The 25,125-nt window shown below is 41.8% G+C and overlaps 1 protein-coding gene across 2 annotated transcripts in view; it reads left to right on the top strand.

Annotated features, from left to right (window-relative positions):
* Window positions 1–24,284, top strand: part of LOC122562059 (bMERB domain-containing protein 1-like) — a 74,307-nt gene extending 50,023 nt beyond the window's left edge. For both annotated transcript variants that reach the window (XM_088000502.1, XM_043714528.2), the window contains exon 7: window positions 17,443–24,284. In XM_088000502.1, coding sequence (XP_087856628.1) covers window positions 17,443–17,561 — 119 coding nt within the window. In that variant the 3' untranslated portion in view covers window positions 17,562–24,284. The remainder of the gene's footprint in view (window positions 1–17,442) is intronic.
* Window positions 24,285–25,125: the final 841 nt, after the last annotated feature.

Raw genomic sequence — 25,125 nt, 5'->3', positions numbered from 1 at the left:
GACCAAAATTGCGCATAGCATTCCAGATGTGGTCTCACCAATGCTTTGTATAACTGAAACGTGAAGTCTTGCTTTATGTTCAATCTCTCTCAAAATAAAAGATATCATCCCATTAGCCTTGAGGATTTAATCCGAAGAAGAAACCTAGTTTCCCATCAGGCCATCCTTGTAAGGCTCAAGCTGCCTTTTAAAGTCAGGTCCTGTCCCTCCATTTCCTGTTGGAACTGCTGTCAATCACTCCCTCTCACACAATGAATCTCTGCCTCCTGCAATTAAAAGAACCACCTTTTTTCTTAACTAACAGGAGAACATTTTGATGTGAGACTTAGAGGTAGTGGTGACACTCCCATCTGTCTGGTGCCCTTATCACTCTCGGGGGGGGGGGGGGAGGGGGGGGGGTAGATGCACAGGTTTAGAGGCAGCAATGAAGAACCCTTGGTAAGTTGCTGCAGTGGATCTTTTCAATGGTCCATCCAAAAGGTCTGTTGCATTGGTGGTGTAGACAATGAATGTTGTTGGATGGGGTACCAGTCAAGTGTGCTGCTTTGTGGATGGTGTTGAGCTTCTTGAGTGTTGTTTGGCACCACACTAATGGATAGGTGGGGTGTATTCCATCGCAATCCTGACTTGTGCCTTGTAAATGATGGATAAGCTTTGGGAAAAGATTCCTGATTTTGCCTGAAATCAATGCCCTACCCAGTGAGCAGAAAACAATTGGTCTGTTTTCTTGCCAGATTCATAAAACTGAAGGAGTGTATCACTTTAGTGCCAGCAACTGAGTGGGACCCAGCAACTGAAGGTTTGGCAGAAGTGACACAGTGTAAAATATCTTAATTCACACACTTGCTGGTAAAACAGGAGAATTAACAGTTTGGGGTTAAGGAATTTTATTTGTGTTTGATCTGTCTGATCAATCCTTCCAGAAGAACTGGGAAAAATGTAAGGCCTTGGAAAGTGGAACTTGTTCCTAGGCGGCATTTCTATTCATGCAGTTGGAGGGGAATCCTTTAGATTTTCAAGATTTTAAAATGCAATCTGCTCAATACTTGCTGCTCTTCCCCCAGATAATGAATATTGAATTATTAAATTCAGACTCACAGTTCTTGTAAACCCATCAACGAATAATATTCCGAATAGATGAATGAAAACACACAACTGAATTGCCATTAATTCTGCAGTACCAAGCTCACAAAGTTGACAAAACCAACAAAAATAAACAGACCGGTTTCCAATCAGTGAAAGTGTGCGAGTCATTTAATTTTCCTGGCTGCTATTGTCTCACACAGGTGGCTTTGCAAACTTGTTCAGTCAGTTCAGTCCGCCAACATAAAAACAGCAAATTCTGGAAACACTCCGCAGGGTCAGGCGACGCCAGTGGAGTGAAGAATAAAGTGTTCTGAAACTTTACTTCTGCAACAGTACATTAATGAGTCAAAAAAAATCAGTTAATTGGATTCCACAAGAGGATTTAAATTATTCATTCTTTCCCTTCCACATTCTATAACATTGAAGACCAATGTTGCAAATAAGTAAAAGTGTAGAAAGTTTGGTATTTCTGTACCTGCAGTGAGTAAGCTGGAGTTGAGGAGATGTAGATACACGAGGAAGAGCAATGCACAGACCATTAGACACTACTTCAGTTAATTCTTCTCTATTTGTATTTCTAACTGTATACCTGATAATATCCTGTGGAATCTGACAACTTTGTATATCCTCCTTACAACAGAGAAACCAAAATGCAACACACTCCCAGAACACAGAACAAAAAAAGTTCATTTACATTGCCTGAAAGGTTACCTGATTGGATGCCATGCATATACTACATACTACTTAGAATCCTGTGAAGCCATTCACACTGCAGAAATGTGACAAAATCCGCAGGTAAAGCCAATTCTTTCGTTGATGTCCCACAAATTGTGTTTGCGACCTTCGGAGATTGGAAGAATTATGCTGCCAAGGCTACTGTTCCTGAACCGATAAGTCAAGAGGCTGTAGCAGCTGTGTTTAGATGAATTAAGATAGATGGAGATAAGGATGTGAATGGAACGGAATCCAATTCCCACTTGATGTCCCAGCTGATTGTTGTGCACTATCTTGTTTCTGAGGAGGAAGTGGAGTTGATTACTGAGATTGCACCCAACTGAGAAAAGCTGCTTGAATTTGGAACAATCAAATGTCCTCTTGGCATTTTGAAATCCAAACAGATCAACATTACACTTTCAAAACAGTGTAATTTTTAACATTAGCCAACTGCTTCAGTTTTCCTTTTTAAATTTTTAACTTTGTCTTAAAATGTTATGAAGCATTCTGTTATGCAGAATGTGTGAAATTTATTTAAATAATCAATTTCCCAAATGTGACAATTGGTTTTTTGAAGCAATTAAGGGTATGGGTCATGGATTTCCCTTTGTTAAAATAATTTTTCACCCTCATTATATCAGTTAAAACTGGACAACAATTTTCATTTATATGGCACCATTAATGAGTGTGAGAGAGAAGAATGATGTAAGGATTGATTGTGGGAGTCAGTTCTAAAGATTCTGTTAAAAGTACAGCAATAGTAAAAGGATGGTAAAAGGAGATGTAGGGCTGATTATGGATGAAAAAGAGCATTTACATGGCATTAAATGAATACTTTGTACCTCTGTTTACTCATGAGGCAGATGTTGCCCAGTCTGGGGTCTCAGAGGAGAAAACTCAGTCACTGGAAGGGTTTAAAGTTGATAAAGAGGAGATTATGGATAAGTAGGTGGCATGGTGACTCAGTGGTTAGCACTGTTGCCTCACAGCGCCAGAGACCCAGGTTCGATTCCAGCCTTGGGCGACTGTCTGTGTGGAGTTTGCACATTCTCCCCGTGTCTGCGTGAGTTTCCTCCGGGTGCTCCGGTTTCCTCCCACAATCCAAAGATGTGCAGGTTAGGTGAATTGGCCATGCTAAATTGCCCATAGTGTTAGGTACATTAGTCAGGGGTAAATGTAGGGGAATAGATCTGGGTGGATTGCTCTCCGGAGGGTCCTTGTGGACTTGTTGGGCCGAAGGGCCTGTTTCCACACTGTTGGGAATCTAATCTAATAAATAAGAATGGAAATTGCAGAGGCAATGATAATTAACTTTAAATCTTCCCTGGATTCAAAGGTGTATCAGAGGAGTGGACAATTGCAAACATTGGCTGAGGGCTAACCTGATAGAAGTATATAAAATAATGATAGGGTGGATACTCTGAGCCTTTTTCCCAGGGCAGAAATATCAAATACAAGGGGGCATAGGTTTAAGATGAGAGAGGAAAAGGTTAATGGAGATGTGAGAAAAAAGTCTTTTACACGGAGAGTGGTAGATGCCTGGAATGTGCTGCCAAGGGAGGTGGTGGAAGCAGATGCAATAACAATGCTTAAGAGGCTTTTAGACAGACAAATGAACAGGCAGGGAATAGAATGATATGAACTGTGTGCAGGCAGATGGGATGAGTTTAGAATGGCATCATGGTGGGCTGAAGGGCCTATTCCTTTGCTGTACTCTTCTATGTTCATGTATGTGGCATCATTCAAGATGTGTGAGAGAGAGAGAGAGAGAGGAATGGCTGTAGGATTGACTGTAGAGGTCAATTCTAAGGAGTCTGTTAATAGTGGGACGAAATGTGGTCATGTTGGTAGGTAGATTTAATGAGAGAGTCCCTGTGTGCTAGAGAAGTATTTCAAGGCTTTATTTGTAACATTTTTGTGATGGCTGCTCAAAGTATTCCAAGGCAGGTGTAAATTCCTTCCAACTGTTGAACCTGAACTGGTAATAATTTTCTTACCATTATTTGGAACTCACCGTTGACTTGTGGATTTTCAGTCTGGAACTCAGATCTGCAGCAATGTTGAATAAACCCACAAAATATTTGCCCATTAATATTTACTGTCAGTAATTGCTGAAGTTGTATTTCTGATTGGTTTTAGTTTGAAGCTAACCTTTTGGTGGTGACATTAAACAATGCTCGATGATGCTTGGTGGCAGCTCTGTGTTTTTAGAGAGTGTGATGAATGGCTCAATTTGTTCAACCGGGTCAAGTGTAAATAATCAATTTTTAATCATTTTTGCTGAGGAATACTAGTCTAAATTTAGATCTAAAATATGAGCAAGTTTATTTCAACATCTTGCCCAGCTTTAGTTTTGTGTTGTAATTCCCAGATCACAGCTGCTAGTTCCTTCAGTGGCAAACAGATGAATATGAGAGTGCTATTTCTGATTCTAGTTCAGTGTTGTATTTAACTAAGGGATATTGGGATGAATTTTCTCATTTTCTCTGGCACTCTCACTGTGAAAGTAAAGAAGGATTATGAAAAAGACTGACAGCTAACATAAAGGGAAATCCCAACATTTTGTCCAAGTACACCGATAGTAAAAGGGTGGCAAAAGGAACGGTAGGACTCCAATAAGAGCATTTACAGCACAGGCAAGAGGCATGACTGAGGTGTTAAATGAATATTTTGTGTCTGTGTTTACCCATGAGTCAGCTGTTGTCCAGTCTGTTGTGGCAGAGGAGGAAACTCAGTCACTAGAAGGGTTTAAAGTTGGTAAGGTGGGTGGTGGGGGTGAGGGTGTGGGGAGGGGGCATGTGGGAGGTGGGGAGAGCAGTTGCAGGTATTGAATAAGTTGTCAGTGTTTAATTTGGATAAGGCACTAGACTCGATCAGATATGTCCCAGGATACTGAAGGAAATTGCAGAGGGACTGGCATTTAATTTTAAATTTTCCCTGGATTCAAGGGTATGTCAGATGAGTGGACAATTGCAAACATTACACCCTTGTTCATAAATGGTTGTAAAGTAGGCCCAGCAATTATAGAACAGTTAGTTTAGCTTTTGTAGTGGTGAAACCTCTAGAATCAATTATTTTGGATAGAATTAATGTGGATTGATTTGGAAGAGTTTTGGGATTGTTCTGGGAATATCGTGTCTAACTAGTTTTCTGGAGATTTTTGAAGAGGCAACTGAGAGGACTGATGAAGGGAAGAATGTTGATATGACATGGAGTTCCAAAAGATGTTTGATAGAGTACCACAGAACAGATTAGTGAGGAAAGTTTTAGAATATCAGGGATAATATGATGTGGTAACTGAAATAACTCCACAGAAGCTGGTAACCTGTCACTAAGTTACCCTTTCCCCAAAGTCATTGACACTGATATACACTGGATTGTCGGAGGCTAAGGGCTGACCTTATAGAGATTTATAAAATCATGAGGGTCATGAAGATGGTGTATAGCCAAGGTCTTTCCCCAGGTAGGGGAGTCGAAAACTAGACAGCATAGGTTTAAGGTGACAGTGGGAAAGTATAAATGGGACCAAAGTGGCAACTTTTCTATGCAGTAGGTGTTGTGTGTAAGGAATGAGCTGCCAGAGGAAGTGGTGGAAGCTGGTATAATTACAACATTTAAAAGGCATCTAGATGGGTACATAAATAGGAAGGCTTTAGAGTGATGTAGGCGAAATGCTGGCAAATGGGACTACATAAATGTAGGATATCTGGTCAGCATGGACGAGTTGGACTGAAGGGTCTGTTTCTGTGCTGTATGACTTTATGACCCAGTCCAGCTTCCTCAGAGCCAGCTTTCAGAGTGAACAGAACCTCTGATACTCCTGCTTATTTAAAAAATTTCTTTTTAACTCCTGTTTATTTTTTTTGGTTAATTATCCCCACACTCCCGCCTAACTGCGGTAGTGCTTATTTTTTCCCCCGCACCCATGTTGTGTGTGTGCAGATGTGAGACACAGTGAAAGATACAAGGTGCACGAATCTTTATTCAGTTTCCACCATTAGGAAGAAAGGAAACACCCGAGTGGCCAGTGACAAGCACTGCCCTTCACATCAAAGGGCAGTGCTGTGTGATCAAAACAGTGAAGGGGAGGGGAGGGACTAAATCAAAATAGAGTTGGAGGGAGAAATAATTGCACTCCACTCCCTGCGGCGCCCACCTCTCCCTGAACAACTCCAGGGTGTTGGTCGACACCGCGTGCTCCTTCTCCAAGGACACCCGGGCCCTAACGTAACTGCGGAAGAGGGGCAGGCAGTCGGCCCTAATGACATCCTCCACGGCCCGCTGCCTCGACCTGTTGATGGCCAGTTTGGCCAGGCCCAGGAGAAGACCAACGAGGAGGTCTTCAGATCTGTCCTACCTCCTCCGTACCGGGTGCCCGAAGATCAGGAGAATGGGACTGAAGTGCAACCAAAAGCAGAGGAAGAGGTTTTTGAGAAAATCAAAAAGGGAGTGCAAATGCCCACACCCAATATACACATGGTCCACAGACTCCACAGCGCCACAGAACAAGCAGTTGGGCTGGGAGTCCGTGAACCACTGCAATCTGCGGTTGCAGGGGACTGCTGCGTGCAGCATCCTCCACCCCAGATCCCCGAGACAAAGGGGGAGGACTCCCGCGTAGAGAGCCCTCCACTGGGGATCCCCACCGCCTGGTGGCAAAGGGGCACGCCAAGACGTGTCCGGATGGTGGATGAGGGAGAAGAGATGGACGGTGTGCAGCAGCAGTCTATACAGGGCCCTTCTTTTTACCCCCTGGAAGGGAACAAAATTAAAATTCCGGAGGCGGCTCAGGTTGTGGGGCACAGGCTCCCGCGGGAAGTACGGGAACTTGGGGTCAATGTGAAATTCCGTCCGGGCTGGGGTGAGCGCGGTCACTCCTGTTTATATCTGTGAGACAGGGGTCCCTGAGTGGACCAGATTAACAGCCCCAATTAGGGAACTCACGAGGTGCACCTTGCTGACCTTGTTACAATCACTACATCCTTCCCCCCACAGAGTCTGAGGACATAGGCTGTTTTTTTTGTAACTCCTCCCAGAGCATTTTAGCACCAGGTCAGGTTTGTCCAACTCTGAAACGGGCACCGTGTATCCCGCAGTACCTTGCCTCTTGTGCCCAAAACATCTTGGAACAAATTCATTCTCCTGTTCGGGCAGCAATGGCGTCAAGGCTGCAATATCTGTCATGTCCATCTCAGATTCCAAAGTAACTTCAATGCTTGATGGAGTGGGAGAATTCACAAGTTCCCGAACAGTCAGAAAGACTGTCGAGGAGTCGGGCACATTATGTTCCCACACCGTTTGCTAGTTTGCAGCTTTCATATGATCCACGTGCCTGTTCAGGATTCTTAAACATCTACATGACCTTTGTACCTGACCTCACGTTGACCATGCTACTTACCTATGCAGTGCCATTCCCATAGTTCCTACACCAAATTTTGTTCCCAGAAGTAAACACAAGGCTTATTGGAGCCTTGTGTCACGCAATGGCGTTCCATTTCATCTGCCCCTCCAGGTCCGGGAAGATCTGATTTAACCTGGTGCAGTCTTCTCCCCATTTGCGACTCTGTTAGAACTATCCCTGTTGTTGCATGAGGGTTGGTCCTAGGCAATTTGATATTCAGTAAAGCTCTAGGCTGTTTCCAGCTGCCGTATGCGTGTCTCATGTTCAGTTTTGTGAAGTACAGCCCCCCTGCCAGCTTTATGTGTAAATCCTCTATGTGAAAGATTGGGTATTTATCAAGCTACAAAAAGCAATTTACCATTTGTTTAAGATCCCACAAAAGTGAACCGGCATATTGGGTTTCGCAATTGGTTCGACTGGGTGCTGCTCATTTTGCAAACTGGACTGGTTTGATATTTCCTTCACTTTCTTGCCTTCTGATTTCTGTCTTGACTATTCCCCATAAAGTAAATGGCACTGGGTGACCCTTTCAGAATCATGGGAATGCTTCCTGGTCAACATGCAAGGTAGCCTTGGCTCCTTTGATAGCCCCGAGATCTTCCTGAAAAATCGAGATGTAGTGGACAGTGAAGAGGGTTACCTCAGATTACAACAGGATCTTGACAAGATGGGCCAATGGGCTGAGAAGTGGCAGATAAATGCGAGGTGCTGCATTTTGGGAAAGCAAATCTTAGCAGGACTTATACACTTAATGGTAAGGTCCTCGGGAGTGTTGCTGAACAAAGAAATCTTGGAGTTCAGGTTCATCGCTCCTTGAAAATGGAGTCGCAGGTAAATAGGATAGTGAAGAAGGCATTTGGTATGCTTTCTTTTATTGGTCAGGGTATTGTGTACATGAGCTGGGAGGTCATGTTGCAGCTGTACAGGACATTGGTTAGGCCACTGTTAGAATATTGCATTGGAAACTTGAGAGGGTTCAGAAAAGATTTACAAGGATGTTGCCAGGGTTGGAAGATTTGAGCTATAGGGAGAGGCTGAACAGGTTGGGGCTGTTTTCTCTGGAGCGTTGGAGGTTGAACGTAGAACATAGAACATTACAGCGCAGTACAGGCCCTTCGGCCCTTGATGTTGCGCCAACCTGTCATACCAGGTGAGGGGTGACCATATAGAGGTTTACAAAATTATGAGGGGCATGGATAGGGTAAATAAGCAAAGTGTTTTCCCTGGGGTCAGGGAATCCAGAACTAGAGGATGTAGGTTTAGGGTGAGAGGGGAAAGAAATAAAAGTGACCTAAGGGCCAACCTTTTTACACAGAGAGTGGTACAGGTATGGAATGAGCTGCCAGAGGAAGTGGTAGAGGCGGGTACAATTGCACCATTTAAGAGGCATTTGGATGGGTATATGAATAGGAAGGGTTTGGAAGGATATGGGCCGGGTTGCTGGCAGGTGGGACTAGATTGGGTTGGGATATCTGGTTGGCATGGATGGGTTGGACCAAAGGGTCTGTTTCCATGCTGTACACCTTTATGACTCTTTTTAATTAGGACTTCACTTAGGCTGCCAGTTTTTAATCGACAAAAGCTGGACCAATCAAGTTGAATCTTTCTCAACCCATTCTGCCCCATCTGGCTTGGGCCTGAGCCTTTCACAATGGTAACTAATTATGGTCACATCATCAGCGGTAACTGAACGAGCTGCTTCCCATAAGAAGCCAAAACCAAAGTTGTACCCTTAATCTGTCAAGGTTCCCAGGTATTGGTCTTTTACAAACCTAAGGGCTGGAGTCCAGACTGAATTTTGTTTTAAAGACTGGTTCTACAATCAGTGAAAAGGCCATGCCAGTATCAACCTCCATTCAAACCGGCCATCATTTAACCAGATGTACATTTTGATTGGTTCTGAATTGGATATTGCAAGGCAATTTACCTGTTGCAAACCAGATGTAGGTGAACTTTCTACATTTTACACTTTCTTGAATGCTGCCCTATGAGTTCTCACACTAAACTTACTAGGACTCTTTTGCTGCCTTGAGTCTGCATACCGGCAGCAACTACAATGGCTTGCTGGCCTGGACACGGAAGAAAATTTTAACCATTTGATTGAGGCTTGGTTTTGTTCTAGGGTTTTGTTGTGGGCTGACCTAGAGTCTGTCTGTTCAGGATATGTCCTGAGTGAGGCTATACAATTGCCTTCACTCATGTGGTGTCCCTCAGGTTCAGTCAGACTTACAAAGGTTTCCATTTCCATTGGAATACCCTGTAACTCATATGCTCCACTTGCTGCATTTCCAATGTTAAAGCCATTATGTTTCCTGCTTCAGTTTTGCTACAGCTAGTAGGCACTTTTGTATGGTTGCATCATTAATCCCACATACCAAACACTCTCTCAGCATCTCATTAAGGGTTAAATGAAAGTCACATGTCTCTGCCAGTCGTCTTAACCTCAAAAGTCCCAACACGGATCCCCCTGGTTCTTGAACTGCCGAGTAAAAACAGTAGTGACTTAGAATTAGAGGAGGCTTGGTGTTGTGTGATATTCTTTAACTAAATTCATCAACCCCTGACAGCTTTTAGTATCTGGTGCCCCAGGGGAAGATAGGCTCCTAATAACTGTAAGCTTCGTTTTGGTAAGGTCTCATCTACTTGTTTACTTAGTCGGATTCATTTTACATGAATAGTAAGATATGGTCTACCATGAGGCTTGATTTATTATCATTGAAACAGAAGACAGACACATACGCAACTTTACAAAACCAGTCTTCCCTCTAACATGCCAAGTAACCTCCCAGTTCTTAAATATCTATGCCCACACACCAATTTAAAATCTGCTTTGGGAGCACAAGATGTTAAAAAGTGTATACTATCCTGATCAGAGCTGGTAGAACTAGAGTCAAAGCTGTCTTCCTGCTTTAACTAGTTATCTGGGTCATTTCCGAGTGCAGTGGTTTAGCAGTAGTTTGATATAACAATGTAATTAGCATAATTTACATTGAGTTTCTTCCTCAGGCAGGGTATAACAAAAGACAGTGTTGCATATTATACTTTCTCTTATGGATTGAGCTGACCTTAGGAGCCGAGCTGTCTCAGAAATTCTATTGAAACTCAGACCTATTGTTCCACCCGAAACCTTGTAGCATTGTGTCATCAACAACCCATTCAATAGTCAATCAACGTGAAGGACTTGTATATCTCTCTGTCTCTCGTTTGGTTCACTTTTGACAGTGAATGCTGCAAACTTCCTGGCTTAATATCTCAGTTCCAGTGTCTCATTAGCACCTATTCTATATAATCAATCAAAGTAACTGGTTTACCCCCTCCCCCACTCCAACCTCTCACCCTCACAACGCACAGCCCTCCAATCCCTCTACTCTAATCCCAACCTCACCATTAAACCAGCGGATAAAGGGGGCGCAGTGGTAGTCTGGCGCACTGACCTCTACACCGCTGAAGCCAAACGCCAACTCGAGGACACCTCTTCCTACTGCCCCATCGAACATGATCCCACCCCCCATCACCAAACCATCATCTCCCAGACCATACAGAACCTCATCTCCTCAGGAGATCTCCCACCCACAGCTTCCAACCTCATAGTCCGGGAACCCCGCACTGCCCGGTTCTACCTCCTTCCTAAGATCCACAAGCCTGGCCGACCCATTGTCTCAGCATGCTCCTGCCCCACTGAACTCATCTCTACCTACCTCGACACTGTCCTATCCCCCCTAGTCCAGGAACTCCCCACATACATTCGAGACACCACCCACGCCCTCCACCTCCTCCAAGACTTCCGTTTCCCCAGCCCCCAACGCCTCATCTTCACCATGGATATCCAATCCCTCTACACCGCCATCCGCCATGACCAGGGCCTCCAAGCCCTCCGTTTTTTCCTCTCCAGACGTCCCCAACAGTACCCTTCCACCGACACTCTCATTCGTTTGGCCTCACCCTTAACAATTTCTCCTTTGAATCCTCCCACTTCCTCCAGACCAAAGGGGTAGCCATGGGCACACGTATGGGCCCCAGCTATGCCTGTCTCTTTGTTGGCTACGTAGAACAGTTGATCTTCCATAATTACACCGGCACCACTCCCCACCTCTTCCTCCACTACATTGATGACTGCATTGGCGCCACCTCGTGCTCCCGCGAGGAGGTTGAGCAATTCATCAACTTCACCAACACATTCCACCCTGACCTTAAATTTACCTGGACCATCTCTGACACCTTCCTCCCCTTCCTGGACCTCTCCATCTCCATTAGTGACGACTGACTTGACACTGACATTTTTTACAAACCCACCCACTCCCACAGCTACCTGGATTACACCTCTTCCCACCCTATCTCTTGCAAAAATGCCATCCCGTATTCCCAATTCCTCCGCCTCCGCCGTATCTGCTCCCAGGAGGACCAGTTCCACCATAGAACACATCAGATGGCCTCCTTCTTTAGAGACCGCAATTTCCTTTCCCACATGGTTAAAGATGCCCTCCAACGCATCTTGTCCACATCCCGCACCTCCACCCTCAGACCCCACCCCTCCAACCGTAACAAGGACAGAACGCCCCTGGTGCTCACCTTCCACCCTACAAACCTCCGCATAAACCAAATCATCCGCCGACATTTCCGCCATCTCCAAAAAGACCCCACCACCAGGGATATATTTCCCTCCCCACACCTTTCCGCCTTCCGCAAAGACCGTTCCCTCCGTGACTACCTGGTCAGGTCCACGCCCCCCTACGACCCACCCTCCCATCCTGGCACTTTCCCCTGCCACCGCAGGAACTGTAAAACCTGCGCCCACACCTCCTCCCTCACCTCTATCCAAGGCCCTAAAGGAGCCTTCCACATCCATCAAAGTTTTACCTGCACATCCACTAATATCATTTATTGTATCCTTTGCTCCCGATGCGGTCTCCTCTACATTGGGGAGACTGGGCACCTCCTAGCAGAGCGCTTTAGGGAACATCTCCGAGACAACCACACCAATCAACCAAACCGCCCCGTGGCCCAACATTTCAACTCCCCCTCCCACTCTGCCGAGGACATGGAGGTCCTGGGCTCCTTCACCGCCGCTCCCTCACTACCAGATGCCTGGAGGAAGAACGCCTCATCTTCCGCCTCGGAACACTTTAACCCCAGGGCATCAATGTGTACTTCAACAGCTTCCTCATTTCCCCTTCCCCCACCTCATCCTAGTTTCAAGCTTCTAGCTCTGTACAGTCCCCTTGACTTGTCCGGACTTGTCCTACCTGCCTATCTCCTTTTCCACCTATCCACTCCACCCTCTCCTCCCTGACCTATCACCTTCATCTCCTCCCCCACTCACCTATTGTACTCTATGCCACTCTCTCCCCACCCCCACCCTCCTCTAGCTTATCTCTCCACGCTTCAGGCTCTCTGCCTTTATTCCTGATGAAGGGCTTTTGCCCGAAACGTCGATTTTGCTGCTTATTGGATGCTGCCTGAACTGCTGTGCTCTTCCAGCACCACTGATCCAGAATCCGGTTTCCAGCATCTGCAGTCATTGTTTTTACCTGGTTTGCATACCTGTCTGACTGAGCTGATCCAATTCCCAACAAACTGTTCAGTTGGCCAGTTTTCTCAGCCTGCAATTGAGTTCACCAATATTATTTTCAGTATCCCAAAAGAGCTGTTTTATTTATAAATGACATTCCACTACCTGCATAATTGAAAAAGCTGTAGGTCCATAAACTATCAGGATTGCTTGTTGCTTTTCATCTGCTCCAATGTCTTTTGCCTGGAAAAAGTTATGTATTCTTTCCACATCCTGGGTCCAGTCTTTGAAGGCAGGATTGAGTGAGTCAAACTTCTCAAATAATGGTTTGGAGATGCCGGTGTTGGACTGGGGTGTACAAAGTTAAAAATTACACAGCACCAGGTTATAGTCCAACAGGTTTATTTGGAAGCACTAGCTTTCAGAGCGCTGCTGCTTCGTCAGGTAGTGTCGTGGAGAAAATGTAGAGAATCACCAGGAGACGCGGAGAGTTCTTCAAGGAGTAGGTCTTTTATTTGCAAACAAAAACCATGACATTCAGAAAGCAGATGCTTGAATGCCCACGAACCTCAGGGACCATGGTTCTTTATTTTTTTATATATCCTATTTTTGTTAGCTTATCAGCATGTCCAACTGTGTTAATCAACATTCCCTCACTCCAGCTACACAATAAACCAGTGATGTTAGTTCCCATTATCTCTTTAGTTGCATCACTATAGTTTTTCCTACATTCTACTTAATGTTATTCTAACAGCATGATTAGATATTTTACTGTCAAGGGTCTCAAGCAGGCTGACTCTATTAACTACTAATTAGATATTTATTGTCAAGGGTCTCAAACATTTATTATTACAACCTGTTCCAAACCTGCCATAATGATATTTAGTAGGCGAGGCTGACTTTACTAACTGTGTTATTTCATCCCACCATAGTGACCTTTCAGCCTCAATCTGACTCTGCTGATTGGTGTAAGAGCATTCACTATTCTTATCCCATCCTGCCACAGTGACCTTTTGACTAGTGTAGCATTCCGCAGACCCCTTGCAACAGATTGCCAGTGGTCTTCATGCTTTAACCCTTCCCATGCATTCATGCTCTTTATTTTCCATAGTGGTTGTGGAGAATAAGATTGTAAGACAGAGAATTTATAGCAAAAGTTTACAGTGTGATGTAACTGAAATTATATATTGAAAAATACCTGGATTGTTTGCTATGTCTCTTATCTGTTAGAATGACCATGTTGGTTTCAGTTCTTTCATATGTAAATCGCAAAACCTTTTTTAAAAGTTACATTATCAAGTGAACTTTAACAATTAGTGTCATGTTTGGGCCGAACCCCTGATGCTCCTGTTCTTATCTGTCAGCCAGGGCTTCCTGATAGTACCAGATTAACACCTCAGTCTATGAGGTCTACCTGGCTGACCCTGTTACAATCACTATGGTAACAAAATTGCCTGAGTGATAGGAAAGAGAGAATAATGGTCAATGGATATTTTTCAGGCTGGAGGAAAGCTTGTAGTGGAGTTCCTCAGTTGTCAGTATTCAGACCCTTGGATTTTAAATTCATATTATTAATAACCTGGCATTTCTGACAGACATCTGAGACCTAATCTAAATGAAATTTTTTAATACTTTCCATTTTATTCTTTTGGACTTTATTAGCCAAGTTTGACTTGAGAAAGCATCCTTCAGATTAGAGAAGAGGCAACTTGTGAAACCTTTCATTGTTTGTTTTTGATTGGAAAGTTATACAGTGGCCCAAATCTAGTGCCGTCATGACCAAAACTGTGCTGGATTTGGAATTTTCACAGATTGTGGAACCAACTCCTCTCCAATGGCTTTCTTTGTGGCTTTCTTTGATTAATATGATAAAAGAAAATTAGTTTGTAGTTCACAGGATGGCAGAGTGTCACAGGCCCTCATAACTGTTGTATAAGGAAATAATATTAAAGGAATTAATATTCATGTTACATTGAACTCTCCTATTCTGTTGATATCACACATAGCCTGTGGGTCAAGACAGTGACCTCTACATGAGTTTTCATAGGGAGAAAATGTGGTGTGTACAGCTCCTAAGAGTCCAAGTAATTATGCTGAGTGGTTTTCCAAGTTGTACTTATTGCTATCATGCAGTATACCAACTTGTTAGCTAAAACAAAGCCTCTTCTTTAAAGGCTCTATGATGGTATCCTATACCCCAATCATTAGACAAGATTTAGACAAAATAGAAAAAGTGGGATTAGTAAACTACCTGAAGCAGTATTTACTTCTGTTACAACCAAAGTTGGAGTTGTGTTTTGTCTGTCTCTAGACCTACCACTCCACTGGTCACAACAGAAGCTTAAGTGCTTTATCTAGTTACTGACATACTCAATTATATACTTAGGGTTAGAATAAAAGAACCATCAATCAGGTTTCTTTAATAAAGACCAAAATTACTGTTTTATTTTGAAAAACATGACAAAGATGTAAAGCTGATGAATGCATCATTTCAAATAGGGGAGTATAAATAATTACACATCTAAATAACACACCCACAACACACACACACACCCCAATTAACCAGAGAAAATAACCTATTATGCAGAGATTAATTTTGAATATTACATTTTGGCTAATAATTGTGAATGGGAATAATTATTGATGGGGAAAGGATAACGTAAGAAATATTCAAGATGGCTTTCAATCAGCATCTTAGCACGCTGAGACAGATATGACTAAATATGGCACGGTGGCCCAGTGGTTAACACTGCTGCCTCACAGCAGCAGGGACCTGGGTTTGATCCCAGCCTCGGGTGATTGTCTGTGTGGAGTTTGCACATTCTCCCTGAATTTGCGTGGGTTTTCTCCACCAGTCCAAAGATGCAGGTTAAGGGAATTGGCCAATGTAAATTGACCGTAATGTTTAAGGATTGTAGGTTAGGTGCATTTGTCAGGGGAAATGTAGAATAATAGGATAGGGGAATAGGTCTGGATGGGATACTGTTCGGAGGGTTAGTGTGGAGTTGTTGGGCTAAATGGCCTGTTTCCATGCTAGAGGGATTCTATGAACTACAAGCAGTTGTCACTGCAACCTTTGTAAATGCAATTTGTTCAGGAATTGTTAGAACTAAATGTCTTTTCAACAGAACAACAAGCTGAGTTTTACAAATTTCACACTGCACTTTCCATAAGGGTTTTCTCAGAACAGCAGAGGTAGCTAAGTAGCTTCTCCCTGTCAACAGGCTTAATCCCAACTGAACTCCAGACAAAGTCCAAATAATTCTTAATTCCTGACAGTTATAAGTCTATGCATGTGCCTTCCAGTTAATTAGTTCAAGCTATTATGTTAAGGCATGTGACTGCGCAGAACTATCTTTTAAAATATATTTCGTTCTCCTTTCAGAGACCCTTTCTAAAAGAAACAGTTTGGGTGTTTCTCTAATCTTTTCAAATGTATCAGTATCCCCAATGCTTTAACTACAAAAATTCAAAATATGAAACATCTTCATAAAATACTGAAACACACATTGGCGAAGGTGACGGAAACCACAAGGTGCCAGTAAAGGTAATCAGAGTAATACTACAAAACCATTATCTGCCGAAACATTGAACATTTATAAGTTTTGGTTGTACAAATTTTAAAAAATTGACTTATCTAACAAAGGAGTGATTCTTACAAGTATAGAGTGCTTCAATTGGACAGCAGTAACAGAGATAGGCAAAAGTGAGGACCGCAGATGCTGGAAACCAGAGTTTAGATCAGAGTGGTGCTGGAAAAGCACAGCAGGTCAGGCAGCATCCAAGGACGCTGTCTGACCTGCTGTGCTTTTCCAGCGCCAGTCTGATCTAAAAACTGCAGTAACAGAGACAGAGAGCAATGGCTGACTTCAGATCTTCTTCCCTCGAAAGCAGCTAGAAATGTTATAATTGGAATATTCTTGCTGATGGAAAAGGTAGCTTTTTGGCTAGAGAATGGAGATGGCAAGAGGGAGACAGAGCTGGTCCTAAGGTTAAACAAATCTCAATGTGGCACAGTGGCTGAGTGGTTAGCTCTGCTGCCTCACAGTGCCAGGGACACTGTCTGTGTGGAATTTGCACATTCTCCCTGTGTCTGCAGGGACGTCCTCTGGATGCTCCAGTTTACTCCCACAATCAAAAGATGTGTAAGTTATGTGAATTGGTCATGCTAAATTGTCCATAGTGTTCAGGGATGCCTAAGTTAGGTGCATAAGTCAGAGAAAATGTAGAGTACAGTAATCAGGTGGGGGAATGGGTCTGAGTGGTTGCTGTTTGGAGGGTCAAAGTGGACTTGGTGGGCCAAATAGAGCTTAAAAATGTGTTGCTAGAAAAGCGCAGCAGGTCAGGCAGTATCAAAGGAGCAGGAGAATTGACGTTTCGGGCATAAGCCCTTCTTCAGGACTGTTTCCACACTGTAGGGATTCTATGAAGTAAATTCAATAATTTTGTTTTCTGGAATCAGGCTCAGAACAGTGTCTTCCTTCTTCTGTACACTTTGCCTTAGGAAAGGCATCTGGGAGAAAACTGTCTGGTTTTTGGACAGCTGGTTTTCAGTCGTTGAAACGTTACTTGTATTTGCAGCTTGGACTTAATTCAAACTTTTCTCTGACTATTTGGAACAGACTCCATTATATGTTTGTGTGAAAAAGACAAGGTAATTCAATGTGTATGAACATTGCTATACAATGCTGTGTTACAACAGATCACTAATGTTGTTGTTATCTCATCACAGATGCTATAAAGGAAAGGAAGATGACATCGAGAGCACAGCAGACATCAGCACCTTTTGTGGCGAAGACTGGGCTGACCCTGCTGAAGGAATGTTGTGGATTCACCTGTTCCATCATGTAAAAGTCAAAAGGTTTTAAGAAAACCCTGAATATTTTGGATCTCTGCAGCAGTGTTCTTGGGATAAAAATATTTCAGTGATAGCTCATTCTGCAACAGATGAATTAAAGATATTTGTGTAAAGCTACATTCTACTCAAGTCATACAGTCATAGAGATGTACAGCACAGAAACAGACCCTTCGGTCCAACTCGTCCATGCCAACCAGATATCCCAACCCAATCTAGACCCACTTGCCAGTGCCCAGCCCATATCCCTCCAAACCCTTCCTATTCATATATTCATCCAGATGCCTTTAAATGTTGCAATTGTACCAGCCTCCACCACTTCCTCTGGCAGCTCATTCCATATACGCACCACCCTCTGCATGAAAAAATTGCCCCTCAGGTCTCTTAATATCCCGTCTCACCCTAAACCTATGCCCTCTATTCATGGACTTCCCCACCCCAGGGAAAAAACCTTGTCTGTCTACCCTAACCATGCTCTTCATGATTTTATAAATCTCTATAAGGTCACTCCTCAGCCTCTGACACTCCAGGGAAAATAGGCCAGCCTATTAAACCTCTCCCTATAGCTCAAATCCTCCAACCCTGGTAACATCCTTATAAATCTTTTCTGAACCCGTTCAAATTTCACAACATCCTTCCGATAGGAATACGAGAATTGCACACAATATTCCAGAAGTGGCCTAACCAATGTCCTGTACAGCTGCAACATGACCTCCCAACTCCTGTACTCAATACTCTGACCAATGAAGGAAAGCATGCCAAACACCTCCTTCGCTATCCTATCTACCTACGACTCTGCTTTCAAAGCGCTATGAATCTGCACTCCAAGGTCTCTTTGTTCATGTAGCAATGTAATGTATTTATGGAATTCACAGTCAGTGACCTAGGAACAGGAGTACACCGTCCTGTTATTCAATTAGGTTATGGCTGATCTTTATCTCAACTGCATTTTCCATTTATTCCCTACGCCTTGAGACTCAGAGTCATTGAATCATAGAGATGTGCAGCATGGAGACATACCGTTCGGTCCAACCTGTCCATGCCGACCAGGTATCCTAATCTAATCTAATCACATTTGCCAGCACTCGGCCCATATCTCTCTCATACCCTCAAGATGCCTTTTAAGTACTATAATTGTACTAGCCTCCATCACTTCCTCTGGCAGCTCATTCCATACACGCACAATCCTCTGTGTGAAAAAGATGCCCCTTAGGTTCCTTTTATATCTTTCCCCTCTCACCCTAAACAAATGCCCTCTAGTTCTATTTAATAAAAATCTGTCAGTCTGTCTTGAAAATTTCAGATGACCTAGCATCCACAAAGTTTTGGTTGAGAAAGTTTTAAAATTCTTTGCTGTTTGTGTGACACAATCCTGATTTCACTCCTAAATGTTGGTACCTCTTGTTTGGATTCTTTCACTCCATCACTTACCATTCAAACAACTCAACTACATCACTCAACCTTCTAGAATCCAAGAGATAAAAGCAACTCTTATGCTATCTGTCTACACATTCTAACCCTTTAAAACCTGTCATCATTCTAGTCAATCCCTTATAACCCAGTCGACCTTTCCTGTGGTATGGGTTTGCAAAACTATACAAAGTACTACAGATGGCCATGGCTCCAACAGAAACATAATTTACTCCATTTCATATTTCAAACCCTTACAGAGGAGCACCAATATTCCTTTCAACTTTATATGATTTTTCTTTATGTGTGTAGATTAACCTTTAGTGAAGTATCTATCTAGGGACCAAATCCCTTTTTTCCTTCATAGTTCCTAACGTATTTCCCAATGTTAAGTCTGTCTGTCACAATTTCCCTGCATTCTTGCTTTATTTATGTCCCTTTGAAACTTACTACTCCCATCCACACAACTTACTGTGTCTCCATGCTCTCCAAATTTAAATATAGAATTTTCTAATTTGATGTAACTGCTGAAAAGCTAAAGCTCCGATACAGACCCGTGGTGAACACCATCTGACCCAATCTGTCAATCAAAGTATACTTTATTAAACTTTGCTACATAGTTCCTATCTCCTAACCAATTAATAATCCATGTTACCCTCAGAAGAAGGGTAGGGGGCAATACCTAGTGTAGTCACAGTAACAATTGTAAATTACTGGGAGAGGGTTTACTAATGGCCTTGTCTTTCCTGTTGGGCGACAAACACCTACCTTCTTAGACTTTGTACTTGGTTGAAATTGATAATGAATTTCTTCTTCTGTATTCTTCTGACCCCTTTAAGTACCCTCCTGCTTTTTAGATGCTGTAGTCTTATAGCATTTCTAATGACCTCCATCCTAGGAAAAATATAGCATGATTATAGCTGGGTCCAAGTGACAAGAAGGAGTACCACTCTGATGACCCCATTCCATTACGTGAAAATCCAAGCCTTTTAAACCTGGGATGTAATTGCTATTATTTACCTTGGTGTAATAGTCTTTATACCTGCGTCAAATCAAGTTCTGTAAACACCATTCATAAATTGCATACACACAGTGTTTGTTCCTGCTCATGTTTGCACATGATTTTGATGAACATCACCAGGATGGTTAAAAGAATTTGGTATCTCCTATTAGTCTCTCACGTTTTTCCATGCACCTCACATGGACATTCTGAACAAACTTTAAATAGCTTCATTGCATTAAAATAATAGGTAAATAGAGGGTCAACAGGGTGAGTGGAGAATACATACCTTTGGAGAATCTCTGCTTACTTTCCTTTTAAGAGTCACTTGGGAATATTTGTGTTTAATTCAGATTACAGCAACAGAGCAAACTGAAAGCTATTGAGCAAAGCGATCGAAATGCTTCAAGACCATGTCATCTCCACTCCCATTGCTATATTTTAATACATCTGTTTCGGTTGTACTGCCCAATAAAGTACACCGAAAAGCAATGTAGATTAAAAAGCAATTAGCAACTATAAATACCACACATGGTTGAGTGCTTACCATTTACTTATTGAGATATTGTGTCCTTTAATTAGAATCTGACCTCTGCTTTATCAGGCAGAACATTCCAAATCCAAGCTACTCAATGCAAATTTAAAACATTTTATGGTTTTGAGGTTGTTAAATAGTCTCTTCAGTGTGGGCGCAGCAGAAAGATATTGGCTCAATGTGAGTGTGCTGGTTGTTTTGAAGAACAATTTAGTTACTCCATCTGCTCACACCTCAGTAGGTGATCTCTGAGCAAGAGGTTCATAACCAACTCTGAGATGAATGTTGGTAATTCTGGTGATGCATGATCTTTGCAAACAATGATTATCCAACACTATATGTTCTAAAGAAATGGCCTCTTTTCCTTAAGTATTAAAACCACGGTTTGATGGGTTATTAGTTTAATTTGATAAGCCAGATAATTGTGCACTAACATGTATCACACTGCAAATTTTTGACACTCTGAACCCTCTCCCAATCCCTGATCCTGAATAATTTGTGTGATACATAATCAGGTAAAATACTTTATGTTAAATAAGAAGGACAGATGGAGAACAAACTCATATCTCAGACTAAGTCAAAATAATGACTGCAGATGCTGGAGATTAGAGTCGAGAGTGTGGTGCTGGAAAAGCACAGCAGATCAGGCACCATGCGAGGAGCAGGAGAGTCGCTGTTTCGGGCAAAAGCCCTACCTCAGGAATGATCCTGATGATGGGCTTTTGCCCGAATGTCGACCCTCCTGCTCCTTGGATGCTGCCTGACCTGCTTTGCTTTTCCAACATCACACTCTCGACTCTAATGTCACACTGTGGAATTACCAACAGACTTCAAAATTGAAACAACTAATTTTTATTATAACGTATTTCATTGCTTGATGCAAAACCAATAACCATTCAATAATTTGCCATGAAAAAGTACACAAAAGATTTAATCTATTATGAATAGCTACAATGAGGGATAGATACTTCACTGAATGGGTTGCCACTTACTTTTACAACTTTTTGGGTTCACGCTGGTATCTGATGTGGAACATGTACCATGTCTGATTACCCAGACTTGTGCTTTTGAACTTATTCCATTCATTCCAATACCCAAGGTGCATAACAATAAACAAAATTTATCTTTCATGCAAGTTGTAGATTAAATTTTGTGCAGGCACTTAATGACATGATACCTCATGCATTTTTGTATTATGATTCGTGCACTATTGCTCATTTTATTTGGGGGGTGGGGGCTCTGTCATGTTGTACTTTATCAAACTGTAAAAAAAGTGTTTTATTTTCTATATTTATACTTTTTCCATTGGTATATTAATTTTGATTGATGTACATTCTACCCCTCATTTCCTCCCAATTTCACAAGATATTGCTATTGTATCTTTTATTGTTGATTCATGCAGGCTACAAACTGCATTCTTCTCTTATATTGAGTGTAATTCAAGGTGACATGCAGTAAAACTGACTCGGAAGCAGATCAGCACAATTGCATTCTCTAGTAAATGTATCTTGTATTTAGAAGTGTTTTAAACGTTCAAAACATTGTAAGACATTACATTATTATGCCTGCTGTGCAGCTTGGTCTTGTTTAAAATGGTACGTTTTCTATGTCCAGGAAATATAGCTAGTGAATTCCAATGGTGTTTTGTGTAAATGTAGTGTTAAGTATGTGAAATAATGTACATTGTTTAAATCTGCCTGCAGAGTATTATAATGTGATAGTGCCTTGATTTTGCAGGAGTTCAAGTGTGGAGTTATTTAAAATGCACAACTGCTTTTATTCACGAATGGAATGCTGAATCTGCAGAAATAATTGGATGGTTATAAGTGATATGCATGGTGGTGATCCAACTGAGGGCGATTACATAATGCTGTAAACCATTAAGACAAATATGTAATTATTCCTTTGTTACCTGAATGCTAAGATTGCTTAATTGCCTGAAAATTGTTTGCAACTTAATATATCTTATATTGCTTAGATTTTGTTTTCCATCATTGCCTGTTGTTACTGTTGCATTTGCTGCTACTGATGTTGAGGCAAAAGATTGAAAATCTCACAGTATATCTCAGTATTTCTGATAGTGAATCACAAATACAGTTATCACTTTATTAAAGTTAAAAATCACACAACATCAGATTATAGTCCAACAGATTTATTTGGAAACACTAGTTTTTGGAGTTCTGCTCAGGTAGCTGTGGAGCAGGATCATAAGACACAGAATTTATAGCAAAAGATTACAGTGTCATGCAACTGAAACAATATATTGAACAAACCTAGATTGCTGTTAAGTCTTTCATCTTTTAGAATGGGTTGCAGGTTTTGGTTCATTAATATGTAAATCCCGGAACTCCTTTTAGAACATAGAAATGTACAGCACAGAATAGGCCAATGTTGAGATAACTCACATTCTTGAAATAACTTAAGGTTTTACGCACACACACTCTTACATACTCACGCAGACCCTCTCTCATACACATGCTTTCTCTCATACACACATACATACACACCCTACACTAACACCCACGAACGCACCCTCTCACAGCCTTATACTCTATCACACTCACACACACACTCCACCAAGCATGCACACAAGCAAACACACACTCTCTCACATGCACTCACACTCACATGCACACATTCATACTCTCCCTCTCTCATGCACGCACGCACACACACAGTCTATGGGATGAATTTGCATTTGCAGACACATTGTATTTTGTGCAAAAAGCACACAATCTGCAGGCAGTCAATCTATGTAACATTTTATAAATTCCTACTTTGGAAATAGAACCAATCTGACTCAAGACTGGGATACAAACAGACTCTAAACTCACACCTTTAATACATTGCTGAGCTGAGATGTCATTTTTAAAAATAAAACCTTAAATTATGTCAAGAATATGACTTAAATGAAGTTTGGGGATTTACATAATAATCAAAATCTGCAATCCATTTTAAAAGATGGAAGACTTACCAGCAATCTAGGAAATTCTGTGTCTTATGTCCTGCTCCACAGCTACCTGATGAAGGAGCAGTGCTCTGAAAGCTAATGTTTCCAAATAAACCTGTTGGACTATAACCTGGTGCTGTGTAATTTTTAATTTTATCCACCCCAATCTAACACTGGCATATTCACATCATCACATTATTAAAGGAATTTAATAATTCCCAGGACTGAGAAGAAGAATAACTCACCAACATTAATTCAGCATAATTTTATAACTGGGATTGTTTTACACAGTCATTTTTGTACCAATATGTTCAAAACATTAAAATGTTCTTGCATTGGATAAATTTAGCCCGTATACATCCATTACACATCTCTTATAAAATGAAGATGGAGATCTATGGGCAACTGATTTTCCTGTTTCTCATGTCCCTGCTGCTCAGAAGGTAGATTGCATTTCAAAAATACTTCACCTGTAATGACCTGATTTTGCTTATATTTCCAGCCATTCCTCCAAGACCTTGTACCTGATGTGGACCAATGCTGAGGTAATGGAGAGGAAATTCAGAGCTGTTCAAAATCTTTCAAGCCTGAAACATTGTGAATGGCCACTGTCATCAAGGTTTTCTGATTGTTGTCCAAAATGGTAACAGATTTCCATCAGAAACCCTTGTACTTGGAAGAAAACCAGGGCCTATTTTTGATCCTGTTGTCTTCACTTTCTATTCTTTCCTGGCTAGGTAGAGTTTGGGTTTAGAGGCCATTCATCTGGATACCTCATGAAATGAATACCTTTCTAACACTGAAGGAATAAATGATGTGATAGAGCCATGATTGCCCTCATCTCTCTTATTACAGTGTCCCTGGTGTGTACTAAATTAAAGGACAGCAAAACAAGAAAATCAGCCCATTATCTTTTGTCTTGGTAATTCCAGTAACAACGTAACAGTAGTTATGTCTTTGACTATTAATGTTAATTCTTACTGCTAGTAATAATATGTGGTTTTGAACTATAGGCACTGCGTTAATGTTTTTTAAAAATTTAACTATGAGAAAGTAAGTGCAATATCCCACCATCTCTGAAACCTGCTAATGAATCCAGTTTAGATGGATAGTTTTCTACCTTTTCACCTTCCTGTCTGTATCCTCTGAGATGAGTTTAGGATAGCTGGGGACAAAAACCCAAATTTTTTTGGGAAAAAAAATGGTTGCAGAAGGGATAGGTCATCTTGTGCTTTCTGGGGCCAAGTCATCTTGGAATCTGCAGTAAGAAAATGGAATTGAACTATAATCAGGAGTCTGCAAAATATCAGCTTTGCTACCAGTTTGAAATGCTTTTCCAAACTACTTTGGGGGTGGTAACATCGTGATAAGAGGAGACTGAAACCAATCTGACCATCTGCACAGACTAATCTGATTTTTAAACCAAACAGCTCTTAGGGACATTGACCAACTTGCTTTCTTAATGAGAATTGTGTTTAGTTTTGTAGAAGATGGGATTCCATCTAAACATGCAATTCAATTTTTGTTTTCCTCACTGGAATACTAAAAGAGTGCCTTGTCAGTGGAGAAATTCATTAGTCTTTGCTGAGATACCTCTCAGATAAATATGTAATAAGTAGTTTTGTCTCTTTGGGGAGACATATCAGGAAAGTGTAAACTAATGAG

Source organism: Chiloscyllium plagiosum, unplaced genomic scaffold, assembly GCF_037043375.1.
Source record: "Chiloscyllium plagiosum isolate Xiang-an unplaced genomic scaffold, Cpla_swu_hap1 HiC_scaffold_25, whole genome shotgun sequence".
Taxonomy (NCBI): Eukaryota; Metazoa; Chordata; class Chondrichthyes; order Orectolobiformes; family Hemiscylliidae; genus Chiloscyllium; species Chiloscyllium plagiosum.
This window is presented reverse-complemented; position numbering and strand designations above follow the sequence as displayed.